The 17,440-nt window shown below is 39.7% G+C and overlaps 1 protein-coding gene across 4 annotated transcripts in view; it reads left to right on the top strand.

The window, feature by feature from the left end:
• The window catches only part of STXBP6 (syntaxin binding protein 6), a 272,926-nt gene that overhangs the window by 69,668 nt on the left and 185,818 nt on the right, over positions 1-17,440 (top strand). For all 4 annotated transcript variants that reach the window (XM_036844327.1, XM_036844329.1, XM_036844330.1 and 1 more), the window contains exon 2: positions 948-1,136. In XM_036844327.1, coding sequence (XP_036700222.1) covers positions 983-1,136 — 154 coding nt within the window. In that variant the 5' untranslated portion in view covers positions 948-982. The remainder of the gene's footprint in view (positions 1-947; positions 1,137-17,440) is intronic.

Raw genomic sequence — 17,440 nt, 5'->3', positions numbered from 1 at the left:
CTTGACTTTAAAGATTTTTAGATCATCTAAAATGTGAGATTTTTAGCTCATCTCACATTGCGTTTGTCATTTTCAGCGAGTAAATCTGTATTCCTTTTTTGTTTGAGTTTTTTCACAGTTATTACAAATGTAAAGGCCTTACTTTTAATGATTCTATAGTGCATTTCAAGCGAGAGGTTAAACCACAAATTGAAAATTACTTCATGTGTGAATCAACTTGCTGCTCATTCTTTTTTTTTTATTTTAGTTGATTTACAGTGTTCTAGATGTACAGCAAAGTGATCCAGTTACACACACACACACACACACACACACACACACATACACATATATATATATATATATATATATTCCATTATAGGGTATTACAAGATATTGAATATAGCTCCCTGTGCTATAGAGTAGGTACTTGTTGTTTATCTAATTTTATATATAGTAGTGTGTTTCTGTTAATCCCAAATTTCCAGTTTATCCCTCCCTCCCTTCCCCTTTGGTAACCATAAGTTTGTTTTCTATGTCTATGAGTCTGTTTATGTTTTATAAATAAGTTCATTTATATCATTTATTTAGATTCCACATATAAGTGATATCATGTGATATTTGTCCTTCTCTGACTTACTTCACATAGTATGATAATCTCTAGGTCCATCCATATTGCTGCAAATGGCATTATTGTTTTTTATGGCTGAGTAGTTTTCCATTATGCGTGTACACCACATCTTCTTTATCCATTCATCTGTGGATAGACGTCTACATTGCTTCCATGTCTTGACTATTGTAAATAGTATTGCTGTGAACATTGGGGTGCATGTATCTTTTTGAAATAGAGTTTTCATCTTTTCTGGCTATTTGCCCAGGAGTGGGATTGCTGGATCATATCTGCTGCTCATTCTTATACGAGCCCTTATAATACTGCCAACTCCAGCTTGCCTTTTCTTTTTCTTTAGAAAACTCACTGCGTGCCCTGCTTGCTTGGTCAACAATGAGTGCCAAGTCTGCCATCAGCAAGGAAATTTTTGCACCTCTTGATGAAAGGATGCTGGGAGCTGTCCAAGTCAAGAGGAGGACAAAGAAAAAGATTCCTTTCTTGGCAACTGGAGGTCAAGGCGAATATTTAACTTACATCTGCCTGTCAGGTAATGAAAATCAGATATGAATATTATTAAAACAACTTCTGTTTTAAAGCAGTTAATTCTAAGGTATCCAGGAGGGTTATAGACCAAGGTTTGGATATACCTGCCTTTCCATTCCTTTCCTGTTTCTCTGTTACCTTCTTTGATCCTTATTTACTCATGGCACCTTGGCTTTTGATGTTGCCTAGTATGGAAAGGTAATGAAGTGCAATTTTAATGTCCTTTCAGTTTCATTAAGAGCATCTGTAAAGGGTTTGGCAAACACTTCTGTTTGTCCATACTTTTCCTTCACTAGGGCCTTGACAGAAAGTGGGCTATCCTCTGAGATTTTTTGTTTTAGAACAATTCCTGGTATTTGCATAATTGTTACTACCAGCAGCCTGAGTTTCATTGACTTTTCTTTTTCTTAACAGTTGCCAATAATCAGTAATAGGTGGTCTCAAGATAGATATCGACACTGTATGGAATGTGAGAAAGTAGACTCAGCTCATAAATCACTGCTTTGCCTGACAGCTGTTCTTTGTCAGGAAGAGACATCTGTTCTACTAAGCTTAGAATTTTGTGGGATTACTTTTTTTCTCTTTGCGTTTGTGATTGTAGGATGTCTGTGGGACTTACTGTGAATTCATACCAAGTTTTTTGAGATGAAATTTGGATAAGTTTTCCCTGGAACTATGGGTGACGCTAATCTGAGCACCTGGAGCATTTGTAATATTTCTGATATTTCTTGTAACTGGGCAATGGAGGAATTAGGCTTACCTTAATTCATCTTTTTTCCAATTTTCTTCAGTTGTGGCTTGGGAATAAAACTTTATTTTTGGACCCATTTTTAGCTTTCTTTAAAAAAAAATTAAGCCTCAGGTCATTTGTTTATCAGAATTTATTTCAAGGTGGAAATAGCTTTTTTTCCAGAAAGGACACGTAGAGATAATAATAGGACTGTATCTTAGTTTTAAATAAAATGGAAATATAGCCCTTTGGTAAGAATGCCTTTTCAATGGTTAGAATGAGAATTGACCTTGAAATATTGGTCTCTCTTTAATTCCAAGTAACAATTAGGTTAATAAGATTTGGTGACTGTTGGAAGACATTTGCATTCCTTTAGTGTGCTGAGCAGTGCTTGCCGTATATAATAGGAGCTCAATTAATATCTAAAGAAGTAGCCTTTCCTAATACCTTCCTAGTATTTTGTTAATGAGGTTCAGGTCTTAAAAATATTTCCACATCTTTAAATTTGAATTCTAGAGTTTTCGCTTATACCAATAAGGAATAGAATGCATTAAAAGAAATTTTGTTTTGTATTTGGGCTGAGCTGAACATGGGCTGAGCAGGGACCCATAATATTCTAATTAACCTCCATTCTCTCAATGTTTCATTGAGAGTTCTTGCAGACGGGTAGTTGCAGAAAAGGTGGATGAAAAAAAGGGCGGTTTTGTTTGCCTTTTAGGCACGTGTTATTGTCAGCCTCTTTCTGATCATGAAGTCTGCAAGAGTGATAATGGGGCCTCTAATTCCCTCTCCCGGTGAAAGAGCATGACCCTTTCCCCTGCCATAGGAGATAATGACCGCGGACTTACTGGATAACTGCATTTCCTTTACATATTACAAAGACCTTCAGGTTTCAAGCCTGCAGCTATGAGAATTACTTTTCTGTTGCATTCTAATGGAGGACAGTCTTGAGTTCTGAAAGTCCTCATCCTTTTCATGGATTTGAATTTTGAGAGGATAGGTTGACAAAGCAGATCTGACATTTAAGCAGCTGATTTAATGGAAACTGGGGCAGGAGAAGGCCAGGCAAGTTTGACACCCACAGTGTTTTTGCAGTTTGATTTTTCTCGTAATTGAGAAAGAAGCAGCCACCTTTATTTTCGAACTCATGAAAAGCGTAGAGGCCTATCAGTTACATCTTTGATAAGGTGTTGTTTTAATTAACAAGTAATTAATTAATTACACACATATTTATTAAGTACTTTTTATGTGCTGAGCACTCTTGGTGCTGGGGGTTCAGTTAGGAGAAAAACTCATGAAGCTTACCTTGTTTGTTGGGGAAGGAGCAATAGACATTAATATTTTATTCACTAAAATAAACATAATTATTAACTGTGAAAAGGTTAAAGAGGAAAAATATAGTGACGTGAAAGCATGTGTGAGGAGGATTTGACCTGGTTGGGAGAACCCAGAGCTGCAAGAAAAGTAGGGCCTCACTGGTTCTGAAAAGAAATGGTGTGGGTGCAGGGAGCATTCCAGGCAGAGGAAGGGCGGCTTCTTTGAAAGATGAACTGGATTCTGAGTTCCTCCTTGTCTCCTGTTTAGTCCTGTTTAGTCTTTGTAGCTCAACTCACATAGGAGGCTGTGAAGTGAAAGCAGAGCCCTGGAGTGACAGCTGTTCCTTCCTGCTATCAGTGTGAACCTCCTATGCTTTCTGGGAGTCGGAGCCCTTCAACTCTTGTGGCTTGGCTGATGAAAACCAGCTCTCCATTTTGAATAGGCAAAATTTGTCCAAATTAGGGCAATGTCCACAAATAATTTTTAACCACTTTTCAAACAGCATAAAGAGTGATACCCTTTTTTTAAAGAGGAGAGTATCAAAGCTTTAAAAGTTTGCCAACATATGCATGTAAGCATGGGTGTTTTATATACCCAATGTCTTTTACTAATGATTCTTTGTGTGAATTTTTTTCCACCAGTATTTGGCAGAGTTTATAATCTGAGAGGGAGAGGCCTGTGATCATGAGACTTGTTATTTTCAGAGCGGGTTGTATATCCTCTAGGGGAATCCAGAATGGTGCTGCAGCAGGGGAAATAAGATCTTTCTTGAGTTATTTAGCTATAATTGTGTAAGGAGAGAAATAACCTCTCCAATTCATCCATGGAGCTTTGGGATAGAATTTGATTGTTTCTCATTGGACTTCCTGGCTGGCTTCTTGAATGGTATGCACATACTTAGAGGCCTCTGTAATTAACATTCTTAAAGCATTGTTTTCCACTTTCTCTTTTCAGCAATGGCTACAATTAAAAAGGCTGACAATACCAAGTGTTGACAAGCATGTGGAGCAATTTGAGCTCTCATACTTTGCTGGTGGGAACGTAAAAATGATAGAATTGCTTTGGTAAACAATTTGACAGTTGTTTATAAAGTCAAACTTACATTTATATGACTCAACAAGTCTTTTCCTAGGCATTTACCCAAGAGAAATAAAAACATATGTCTACATAAAGACATGTACATAGGGGTTCATAACAGTTTTATTTATAATAACCAAAAATCAGAACTCAGATGTCCATCTATATGTGAGTGAATAAAATTATTTTTATAACTATGCAGTGGAATGCTACCTGGAAATTAAATGAACTATCAATACGTGCAGCAACATGGATGAATCTCAAAAGCCTTGTGTGATGTGGGGGGAAAAAAAACCGGAAAAGACAACATGATGTATGATTCTATTTATATGAAATTCTAGAATGGACAGAACTTAAGCTATAGTGACAGAAAGCCCATTGGTGGTTGCCAGGGGGTGGAGTTGGTGATTGATTGCAAAGGAGCATGAGGGGATTTCTTGCAATGGTGTAAGGGTTCTATATGTTGATTGTGGTGGTGGTTACCTGGGTGTATCACAAGTAACCACCAACTCATCAAACTACACACTTAAAATGGGTGCATTTTATTATTTGTAAATATATCTTGGTAAAATTGATTCTAAAAAATGTCTTACAGAGTCACTTGTGGATGATCATAAGAATTAATTAACCTTCTTATCTCAGTCTGCTCTGTAAGATGGACAGAAACTAGCCCTCTCCCTTAAAGGTATGAGAAGTTATCCTAGATGGCCTTTTGAATCCTCAGACAGAAGCAGCTGTGTATCATGTAAACCTGTGCTTCCATCTATCTGATCTGTGTGTCAATAGTTCCTTCTAGCACCTGGCACATTGCCGAGTATAGACACAATAGATGCTTAAATGGAAGATGCTATGTAAATGGATAGCTTACTAAATACCTGATGATAGTATGGACTTTATTTATAACTTAGAGCTGTTAACTCATTCAAACTGTAAAGCAAGCTCTGCCTACAACTGTTTCTATAATCAGTTGCCCCCTCCATGAAATTTGGGTCTATAATACTACACTAGACACTGTCTGTGGAGAGTGTTTCTCTCTAAATAAATGCGCTTCTTACCTATCAAAAAAAAAAATACTACACTAGAAGCATGCTAAGAAGTTAATATCAATTTGCTATTAGAGGCCAGTTACCTACTGAACATTCCATAATTTCATGTTTAAAATCTATTTTCCTGATCCTGTTTTAATTCAGTATGCATAATGTATAATGCTACCCTTCATATATGTAAGTGGATAAAAGTCTTTCCTTGGCTGCTCCCCATAGAAGGAGCATGAAGAAACTTCAATTTTTGTAATTAATACATTCTCTTATATAAACTTTAATTTTTGTGATTAAAACATTCTCTGTTCTTAAAACAGAGAATCTTAATCTTTTCAGAATGATTTTAGATTTCTAGAGAGCAAAATTTTATTATTAAAAAAAAAGTTCTGAGTGATCTTTGATGAAATCATTTATGTAAATGGATCCCCATGGAAGGTAATGATGGGGATTAGGAGGCTAGGACTTGGCAATACTGTTCTTTAGCTCCGTAGTTGCCAGTCCTGGGTGTTCCTTAGAATAACCTCTAGAATTCTATGGATGGCCTGGTTCCACCTAGGCCCTACTAATGCAGGACTAGGGGTAGTGGGGAAACTTACCTGTATCTTGAAAGTGTCATGCATGAGCTACTGAAGCTAAGGTTGAGAAGTTTCACTGTCTTGGGGAGTTATGCTCTGCGTTGTCTTATTGGTATACTTGACATAATGATATATTTATGGTACTCAATTCTGTCAAAAGAATACATCTTAGTCTTTTTCTTTTTGACTAGCCATGGTCAAAGCTCTGAATTTTTCTGGGCTTTCAATTCAGTTGACAAGTTCAAAGCTTCTTTTAGGCCCTGAGGTTCTAGGATTCTGAACCCCCTTGGAAATTTTACAGCAAATTTCATTCTTGTTTCATATGTATCATATAGGGAGGAATTCAGGTTGTTAATAATCCAAGTGGACATTCAAACCAATTATGAGGGTTTGAGGACATTTTGTATAGGTTGCTATTGGATTAGGGTAACCAAAGTTAATTGTCAGAGATCTGGCATAAGAAAGAAATTCTTTTTATCTACTTTCTAAAGTCAGACAGGATCTCATCACAAGGTCTATAAATATTAGAAGAGAGAGAAGGAAAAAATACAAGACAGATGAAATTTGACCTTGATAGAAATGGTTTATTCAGGAGTGGTGAGCTGACTTTCCAAGAGTTTTTATCCAGGAAAAATGAAGAAATCCACACTGAACTCAGAGATGGACAAAGGTATTAGTAGTGAAAGAAGAAATACAGAACAACTATAACAATGATATATATTTGTTATTATACTTTGTTATAGAAGTAGTAAATATTGAAAATACCAATCTTTCAGATATTATGTAGAAGAAAATAAAAATCATCCTGTGTATGTTTTATTATTTGTTTTAATTCCAGTTAATCCTCACCACATCCCTATCCCTATCCCAATTGGGTGGTATATTCTTCTTTTCCCAGATGAAGGCACCAGTGTTCATCAGAGAGGTCGTGATGTCCCAGGGTCACCACTTTTGAAGTAACAGAAACCCACCCAGTCCTTGTGACCCCATTGGCCATGCTTGTAGTGCCACAGCACCTCATTTTTTCTGACATAGGTCAGGAGGGCTTGTGGTGTAGAGTGAGCCATATTTTAAGGAACAGGTTTCTCCCTAACTCTTCAAAATTCATAAAGACGTTGAACAATTTTGACTCGTACTGTGTCTTCTATCTCATTTCTGAGGTTATTGAGTAATAGACTCTCCTCCTTTCGGAATATACATCAGGGTAAGCTTTTTATCTCTTTATTATAGAGATTTGGTATGTAAATACAGCCCTAAAACTTTAAGTAGCTCTAGAAGACAGTGCAATCAAAAACAAAGTTCTTTCCAGTGTCATGATTATATGATTCTTTGTACATCCTTTTTTATTTTAGAAAAATATAATATCTTCTATTATATTTTACATTGAGAATTTGGCCCTTTTGTGACATGTGCATAGACACATTGGATTAAAACATTTGCAATGATATCCTTGGTTACATGAAGTTAAAAGTAGAGAGGGTTTTCTTCTGCAATGTTTTCTGGCTCAGCAGATGTTGCCACCAGGTGTCATTTGTAAATGACCTTCAGTGTAGCACCTGCCATGAACCCATCACATGCTTCAGTGCTCAATAAGGTTAGAGAAGCACCAGTCCCCCTGTGAATTAGGAGTAGTAATAATACTAATAACAGTAATAGTATTTATTGAGTCCTTATATTGGGCATGATTTTATGCCCTTTACATATATTAACTCATTTAATCCTTAAGACAATGAGGTAGATAACAGTACCATCCTCATTTTGTAGATGAGGAAACTGAGCATACGGAATTCAATTGGCTGGTCCAAGGTCATCGGTTTGTGAGTTACAAAACAGATTTAAACCCAGGTGGTTTGATTCTAGGCCTGTATTCCCTTAGACACTGTGCTCCTCTGTCTGTCTGTCTGTCTCTTAGGCATAAGAGTTATATGAGAGAGGACTTCCCAAACCAAGCATCTTTTCTCACACTCCCTTGCACATCTTTAGAGATAATCATGTTTCATGATTACTCTACTTTCCTACAAGTTTAGGCCTTGGTTGCTTTGGGCTGGGAGGTGACAGTCCTCTACACCAATATCTAGGCTGTTAAGGAAGCCCTACAGGAGAATGATAGTGTCAACGGATGTATTTGAGTCTTAGAGAAAATCAGTTCCCCAGGGAAATTCTGAGAGGCTCCTGACAAGGACACCGCCATGTATGAACTTTTCTTCAGTTATGCAGTAAAAAAAAAGTAGATGGCCTTAAAATTTTTTGAGTTTCGTTGATGGTTCTAGATCTCTTCCTGAGAAAACTGGTAGTAATAATATTTGTCTTTGCTAAAGCCTTGTGAATAGGGGACTCCAAAAATGGAGAACAAAGCACTTAACAGATGTGATATCATTTAATCCTGGCAACAGCTTTGTGATGTGGCTTTTGTTGTCTACTTTCCATGAAATAGCCAAGGTTTAAAGTGGGCGGGCACACTGCCCAGGGGCAGACAGCTAGATGGTGATAAGGCTGAGACTCAAATCTGGGTCCCTCTCCCTCCCAAGTGTGCACTCTTTAAAATTTTTTTTCAGGACAAGCCTGGACCCAAGAAACTGAACTCTCCCCTTCCTTAAAAACAATGTGACAACATGCCTTGTGCAAAGCGTTTTAATCTCCAAGGATTTAGAGGATGTGCTGTTGACTGCTTTAGCTTTTCTAGTGGTTTAGCACGCCAACAGAATTTTCTTTTTCCATTCTCTCATGTACGCGTTCCAATACTAAAACCAGATGGAAACAAGGGAAAACTCTTAACAGAGGCTAGTGCCAAAACATTTCCTTTAAAAAGGAAACTCCATCTGTGCTCTCTCCCACCACACAGCCCACTGTGAAGAACAGGGATTTCACAGCTGATTCACTTATTTTCGTTTTGATTAGTTTTGACTAATTGCAAAGGTAGAGCAAGTGGAGGTTCGGGAGATTGCAAACTAAGGCAGCTCTCCTTCTGGGATGTTGCTGGCGAGGTGCTGGGAACCTGGCCAATGTCCTAAACAGCAGCCTAGCAGTAGGCAGGGTTTTAATTCATGCAGATACGTTCTTTGGTGGTCGTGGTTTTTACCCCTTTTAGATTGCGCGTTAAACATCATCAGGGATTCATTCGTCAGTAAATTGTAGTCAGAGGTGCTTGGGACCACAACAGGTCTCCATTGCTCCAGGCCTTCTCCCAGCCCAGCTGTGCAGAACACGGGCGTAGGCATAAGACTGACTTGGGGTAAAATACTGGCTTGTACTAGGTCTTTCAAGTCTTTGATACTCAGTTTTCTCATCTATAAAATGGAAATAATATCCATATCCCAAGGGCATTTTGAGGATTAACTGAACTCTGTGTGTGTGTGTGTGTGTGTGTGTATAAGTCCTGATTCCTAGAAAGTACTCAGCTTTATGAGCAGTATTATTACCTTGTCACTAAATGGGACATCCACCTGTTACTGCCATCCAAACGTAATTCATCTGCAGATTTTAGAAAACGTGAATGTATGTCTGATAGGCTTCTGTGACCCATGTCATGTGAGACAAAAATCACATGAAAACCCAGATTTGTCTTGGGATTTTCCTACCTCCCCTTCCACACTTTTTCCCTTTCCCTCTCAAGTTCACTTTCCCCTCCCCTCTGTGCCCCACCCCTGCCAGGGATCTCAAGGTCATTCTGACTCCCAGTTTCTAAACCTAGCTTCTCTTAATTCTCTGTTCCAAGTTATACCGCCCCACGCAAACTGGAATACCAGGGGGAGGCCCACTGCTCTTCTGTTTCTGAGAGTTTGAAGACGTTCACTCTGATCTCATGAGTATTTGCCCGTTGTTGGGTATGTTGGATGCTGAGGTCCTGTGTTCAGGCCTCTTTATCCCCTTTCGTGGGGAGTTAGAACTGGCTTAGTGGAGTTCCTGTCTCTGAAATGGAAGATGTTATTTTCCTACACCTAATCTTCCCTGATCAAAAGAAAAATTGAAACAAAATAAACCCAAACATCCTTTGGGGTCAATCAAGTGCACTGTTAAGCAAACAGCAGAAGTGGGAGAGGCTGGTACAAACGCCTGTGGACCCAGCTTTTCAGCCCAGATCAAGTTCTTGTTCGCCCAGCTCTTTCCTGTGACCTTTCCTTTAGAGAGAGAGAGAGAGAATGAATACGAGTGATATTTCCCTGCCAGTTACAGTCATGCTAAACCACACGCAGAATTTTCCAGAAGAAACTATAAATGACCACGAGGACAGTGAGGTTGCGTGAGACTAGATGACCAGTTCGTTAGTGTGCTTGAGACTTGCTCCCATTTCTCTCTGGTCTCCCCTGTCATCTCCATGATAGCACTTAGCATGGCCAGGTTGTATTTGTCAGTCTGCTTTCTGTTTACCTCCCCAGACTGCCATTCCCTAGAGGGCAGGGTCCATGTTGTACACACCTCATCCCTTTGTGGAACAGATGAAGTGTCTGGGGGAAAATCAGGCAAAATCCCCTTTGCCTGAGACTGCTGGCTCGGACTCACTGTCTGGGCTGGAGCTCTGGCCTGTGAGCTGGAGTAGTTTTTTTTTGCTTTGGTTTGGTTTTGTTTGTTTGTTTGTTTAAGATGCTGCTGGGTGGTCTTTGAATTCCCTTGGAATTCATCAGGTTACTAAGCAGGAGTTTTTATTCTACCTAACAGCCCAGTTACCAAGAAGAAAATGTAGATTTCTCTGATTTATTCAGACTCGAAGAATCATCAAAAATGAGCAATTTATAAATGCTTCTGTTGTCACCTACAGTGGGATGCTGTTATCTCAAATTTTTGAAGCACTTAAGTGTTTCTCCTGAAGAAAGAGTTCACATTACAGGGGAATAAATGACCATTTAATGAGCATTAAATATATCGAAACTTTCCCTGAATGGTCTTTTCTCACAGCAATCGTTTTTAGTTCTACACATTTCCTTAAAGTTGGCTTTCAAGGGAAAAATGGAAACTCTATTTTTATTAAAAATCTCTGAGGATATTCATTCTGTCTCCTCCTCCCCCTTACACACCGTTTTAACACAAATTATTATTTATTCACCACATGTGGCTCCCACGTAGCTTAGGTTGTAGACCCCATGCCCAACTACATTTGATGTTTATATCAGTTTAAAAAATTATGCTGCTTTGAGAAGCTACAGCAGCTTGGCAAGTGGATTTGAGATGACAAGAATACATCCAGCCTTGATTCCTGGAGATCTCAGTTTCCATTTTCATAAGAGGAAGCAACAGAATTGAGAGTTGTCCTTTTTGGTTTTCCAGCTAATATGAGTAAGCAGCAGTTGACATAAGTTTTTTCTCTGGTTAGAATCCTTTCCACCTTGTGGGTAGGTAAGAATCAACTGTTTTTGGATCCATGAATTTTCAACTGTATTTCTCCCTATAAAATGTAAATGTGTTCTTTATCAAAAACATAAAGTGCCACCAGAAAAAGAAAAAAAATGGGAAAAATCATGTAAAAATTGTGACATTGGCTGTTTTGGTTTCACATTTTTTTTAATACCCCTCCCCCTTTATAGTATTCTAGGTACAATTTTGTCTTCTTTTTTCATTTTTTTTTTATTAGTTTTTTTAAAAAATTTATTTATTTTTATGGCTGTGTTGGGTCTTCGTTTCTGTGCGAGGGCTTTCTCTAGTTCTGTCAAGCGGGGGCCACTCTTCATCACGGTGCGCGGGCCTCTCACTATCGCGGCCTCTCTTGTTGCGGAGCACAGGCTCCAGACGCGCAGGCTCAGTAATTGTGGCTCACGGGCCCAGCTGCTCCGTGGCATGTGGGATCTTCCCAGACCAGGGCTCGAACCCGTGTCCCCTGCATTGGCAGGCAGATTCTCAACCACTGTGCCACCAGGGAAGCCCTTTTTTCATTTTTATGGTAACAAAATTTTTTAATTTTTTACACAGTCTTTATAAGGTTAATTTTAATGGCTTCTTGGGTGCCATAGAGTATTTAACCATTCATCTGTTGCTTGATATTTTGTTTTTTCAATTTTCACAGTGAGAAATAAGGAACTTGGTCTTGCCTTTTTTTAGAAAATACCCCTCTTACAGATGAGGAAATTGAGGCACACACATAATGTGTAAGAGGAAACCTCCACACTGCTCCTGAGTGGTAGGAGCAACTGGAATCTCAGTGCTCTGTGGGCCAAAATAAGCTTATCTCAAAGCCCACGTCTGCCAGAACGCCTTAAAATATCCTATGAGTTTGTATGCTTAACAGCTGGTTAGTCGTCTCTATGATATTTAAGATAGTTCTAGATCAGGTTCTCTTTGAGGTTCATATGATACCTGTTCCCTTTAGGATTGGGACGTTAGGCAATGTTCATGTGCATTTGCAGGTGTTCGTGCGTGTGTGTGTAACTGTGTTTACAGAAAAAGAAGGTATGTGTCTTACCTAGAGTCAGCCCTCATGTTCCTTCAAAGAGGTGGCTCTTCGCCACATCTTTTTGGTCTGTTTCACGTACTGATTCATTCGACACCTTCTATACTGTTGTTAGATGAGGGATGGGGGAAGTGGTAAATGTCAACCAAACATATGATGCTTTTTTTCCTAGGTCAGTGCATTTCCTTAATGATTCACATATGACATTATTTCAGATCCAACATTTGAATCTACGGAGCAAATAGGATGAGGGAAATTAACTTCTTAGGAATTTTCTTTCAGAACTCTGGATTTTTATAGCTAGGAGAATCCTTAGTCATTCTCAAATACATCACCAACTTTTATATGAAAAACGAGGCCCAGGAGGTTGGGTGGCTTGGCTGACATTGCAGAACCACTGCAGTCAGGCAAAAGAAGGAAGAAAACGTGCCCTGATCTTCTTGCCAGGTCGGTTTTTGACCTTGGGAGTGACTCTGGTTGAAGTGGGGTGAGATGAGAAAGAGATGAGATTCGTAGCTAAACTGAACTGGAGGATATATCTCCGTGCCTTTCCTTTTCACTTCAGTATGCAGGCACGATCTGTACCACTCACTCCTGGGAAGAACCTGTCGGCTGCCGATAAAGGAAGTGGCTCTGTCCGTTCTGGGGTCTGGGTATTGTAAGAAACTGGACGTGGGTTACCTGTAACAGCCAAGTGTGCAGGCTTATCTCACTTCTCTGTCACTTCCTCCTGGGCTTGGAGACCCATAAAGTGGAGAGTGCCCAGTGAGAGTGTTTTCGAGGGGAAAAGCCAAAATGTCATTGTCTCTAAATGTGATGCACTGCCTGATCCATTGGGCTAAGAGAAGAAAATGTTAGAATTTCTATTTAAAATATAATTGTTTTCTAATTTATATCTTTCCTGTATGTTTTATAATCGCCATGATATTTTAGAGCCATAGTCCAAGTCTGTAACTTACAAGCATGCATATATTGGCAGTTAATACTCATAATTTTTTACTGAGGGGATGCATAGTCAGAAATGGTTGGAGGGCTTCCCTGGTGGCGCAGTGGTTAAGAATCCGCCTGCCAATGCAGGGGACACGGGTTCGAGTCCTGGTCTGGGAAGATCCCATACGCTGTGGAGCAACTAAGCCCACGCGCCACAACTACTGAGCCTGTGCTCTAGAGCCCGTGAGCCACAACTAGTGAGCCCGCGTGCTACAACTACTGAAGCCCGTGCGCCTAGAGCCTGTGCTCCGCAACAAGAGAAGCCACTGCGATGAGAAGCCCACGCACCACAACAAAGAGTAGCCCACGCTCGCTGCAACTAGAGAAAGCCCGTGCGCAGCAACAAGGACCCAACGCAGCCAAAAATAAATACAAATTAATTAATAATTAATTAATTAAAAATGCTTTTTAAAAAAAGGGTTGGAGAGCCCCAGCTAGAGTCGTGGGGGATGGAAGCTTTTGCTACAATAACAACAGCTTCTGGCTGGTGGACTGTAAACGATTGTTGTAAAATTTCTGGCTTTTAGACGTAGTTGCCCCAAGCAGTGAGCATAAAACTGCCCTTTGGAATCAGCCTAAGCCCCACTCCTGCCCCTAACCCACCCCCAGTGATTCCATGGCTTTCTGGAAGGCAGAGAGCCAGCTGCTGTGCAAACTAAGTGTCCTAACACAGGTGAGGGGCTTGGCACAGTGCTTGGCGCTTGGTAGTTGCAGATGATGGCTCTCCTTTTGGAACCTGAGATCTGGTGAAGATAGTTATCTGTTTCAGTTCTAATGTTTGGTTTCATTTGGACTGGCTGTAAACAACTGTGTTTTTGCTCTCCGTATACTATCATCAGGTCCGATGTGGTTGATTTAGTTCTGAAGCTTCTTGGCCTTTTGTACTGTTTAAAAAAGGGAAACCTACATTTCCTTTCTGGGCCTGACGTTTATTGATTCATCCAGGGGAGCCTCATTCTTTGCTGATAGAGCAATGTCCTTGGTTCCCGTATGAGCAATTCTGTTTGTTAGTGCATTTCCTCTTTTGTACATAATTATTTTTCTTTTTTTGTCAGTTCTTATACTTCATAGGTTAGAGTTGTAGAGACCATTTACTTCAAGCATGGCTATGTCACCCTTCTTTGAGAAAGAAATTTTTTGAACTTAAATTCAAATACTAGGTCTCCAAAAGGCATTCAGCTGTGTCACATCTAACATAAACATAAGTGAGAATATTCCCTTTTCCATGGAATTCAGACCTATTAAAAGTATCGCTTTTGCTTCCAGAAATAGCATAGTTCTGAGGATGCGTTTGACTTTCTGTGAGTGTGTATTTCAGAGATCGTGTTTACCCTCCGTTCCCCTTTCCCTATTGCTCCTCACTTCAGGGGTCCTGTTCAGCTCCTCTTAGGTACTAATACCCTTTGCAGCCCATCGCAGTTGGCCACTGTTCCCTCACTTATGCTGTTGAAAACACAGTTCCTCAGAGTGACTGCTCTGAGATGTTAGGAGAGAAATACTATAATTTATGAAAACCTTTACAGACTGATATGTAAGCTGAATACCTTCCCTGAGGGCATTTGTATTTGCAAAACATGGCAACCCCTCTAAGACTAATGATGCTGGTGGTGGTAGTAACACTGAGAGCATTTACTGAACAATTCCTATCACCCATTTTGTACCTTCTCAGATATTATATCTGGGGTTGATACACACACTGGATAAACATGTGGGTGTCCTGTTTTGATCATTATTCCACAGTGCTTATTTCCTCATGTCCCTGTTGGAAGCATTCATTTGTTCAACGCTAATACTTAAGGACTCCTGCTTGGAACCTTTTTGTATGGCGACAGTTTTTACCTTGAATTTTAGAGGACAGCCTGTTAAATGGACTTTGATTTCATTTAATTTGGTTGCTGTTGGTTTTTGCATTTTAACAAAAAAGTGTTGCAGAAAAAACACAACTTGATACTAAGGAGCCTTGCATCACTCATTTTCATAAAGCGACTTCCTGACCAAGGGCACATAGGATTATAAATGCCTGCTTCAGTTTCAAAAAGTGTGTTTGTGGTGTTTTTTTAAAAATCACTGTTAGCCAGCCTTCCAGATAAAATTCTTTGGCTTTGAGACCGTGATATGATAGGGATCTTGTTGCCAAGATTTTTCTACATAATATTTCAAACTCGCTTCCTTCCAAAATCTAATTTTATTCTGAGCTACAGTATAGCTCTGTGAATGTTGAGGTCAGAGGAAGAAAGGCATCTTCTTCCTCTGAGCATAAAACGAGCTCTTTGAATCTGGACTGGGGATACCGTACAGGTCACAAGCAAGGGGGTCACTGCATTGTCTTGCAGCAATGAGTTTAAATTTCTCTGTGACCAGTTTAATTTTCACCTGGAGGTAAGAATAGGATGGTGGTACTTAAAGTCTTTTGAGGATACAGCACTTGGCATTATACAGTGTAGTTAGTACTATCATAAATACGTTGGTCTGTGCAGTATTGGAAACAAGATTTGGATTGCAATGACTTAACTTAGACTTATGAGTTGGATTACTCTAATTTTAGCTAAATCACACTGAGTCCAATTAGAACTTTCAAGTTTTACTTTGATGAGAGGTGCTCTGTAGAACATCATTTTCCGAAGTCTCTAATGGGTCTTGAAAAGATAAGAGTTGTCTGTGTTATGTTGACAAGTCAGGTACACCGTGTTGGCGAGAAGTTGCAGAAGCCCTTCTGATTTGAGGCTTTTTGTCACGCATAGTGTAACGAGTGGGGAAAACCTAGGGCCCAGAAATGGCTAATCAAGTGATGGTTCTGTGTGCACAATCTGTTTCATCCATTTCCAGGATCAAAGTGACCAGAAGTAACCCTGTATAAGGGCAGAAGTTTTGGAGACAGAAAAAATACGGATTTGAATCTTGGTTCTTCTACAGACTAGTCGTATAACCTGTGTAACCTAGATAGAATCAGCTTGGCCTTTCTGAGCCTCATTCCCCACTTAATAAAATGGTGGTTAAAAATAGCCATCTTGGTGGACTATTATGAGAACTGAAAAAATTGTATGAGATTTTATATATATATATATATATATATATATATATGTATGTATATATATATATAAACCACCTTGCTTGGCCCCAGAATATAGTAAATGCTTAATAAATGTTAGTTTCTTCATCGTCCTCATCTGACATTTGAAAGTGTTCTTCTACTGGTGACAAGGAGTAAGAGTCATTAGTCATCTGTCATAGACTGAACTAGAAAAAGGCAAGAAAGCAGCAGCTGGTGACTTTGCACATTCCTCCAACAGGAATGGAAATCTGTGGAGGCGCCAAAGAGGGTTTCTAGTCCAAGGAAACTTGACACACATTAGGAGCCTGATCACAAGTTTTGTCACTGCCATATTGACTTGTATAAAAGTATCCATTCTGAAGATGAAAATGATCTGTCTTTTCTGAAGAGCAAGTAAGTGACAAGTTTCAGTTTAAAGCGAGGAGGTCGGATGATACTTAACATCATTAAATATGCTGAAAGGTTTGTTGTGGTGAAAGCACAGGAGGACTCAGACACAGCTCTGTTCGAAGCTCGGCCGTGTCCCTTTCTAGCTGGGGTCACAGAACGCACCTGACCCCTGTGAATCGCGTTCCTCAGCTAGGCAGTGGGGGGACAATTCATACCTTGTGGGCTTGGTGTGAAAGTTAAACAAGGCCACCTGCCAAGAGCCTGGCACACCAGAGACCTCAGTAAGTGCTGGTTGACAGCACACTAAGCTTAGTGTCTGTGGGTGTGCGTCTTTGTGTTTGTATGCATGCACAGAATCGTGCAAAATGCAGCTCCATCCTCAGAGAGCTTAAGAGCCCTGAGAATACCTTGAATGCTTAAACAGCAGTACGTTCAAGGGAAGAAAACAGTGGGACCCACCCCTGACTGCTTTATGGCTATGCTACCTGTTGACACCAGGTGCCAGTGGCCCTGGCATTAGCATGAGTGTTGTCTCTGTTAAGAGCTAAGTTCCAGTATCTTATTTGGAAGGAATAGTCAATCCGTGTGTTACAAGAACAAAGCACACAGACACTTGCTTGGTCGTTTAGCATGAGTTTTTTTTTTTTAAGCTGATATACTGTCAATTTTAATTTTCTTCTTCTTAAAATGTCATTGTTTGGGTGGAGAGCCTTAAACCCCCGCAGGCAGCAGGCAGCCTTCACAAGTCTATACACAGC

The sequence above is a fragment of the Balaenoptera musculus genome, chromosome 2 (genome assembly GCF_009873245.2).
Source record: "Balaenoptera musculus isolate JJ_BM4_2016_0621 chromosome 2, mBalMus1.pri.v3, whole genome shotgun sequence".
NCBI lineage: Eukaryota > Metazoa > Chordata > Mammalia > Artiodactyla > Balaenopteridae > Balaenoptera > Balaenoptera musculus.
Note: the sequence above shows the minus strand (reverse complement) of the source record. Positions and strands in the feature narration are given on the sequence as shown.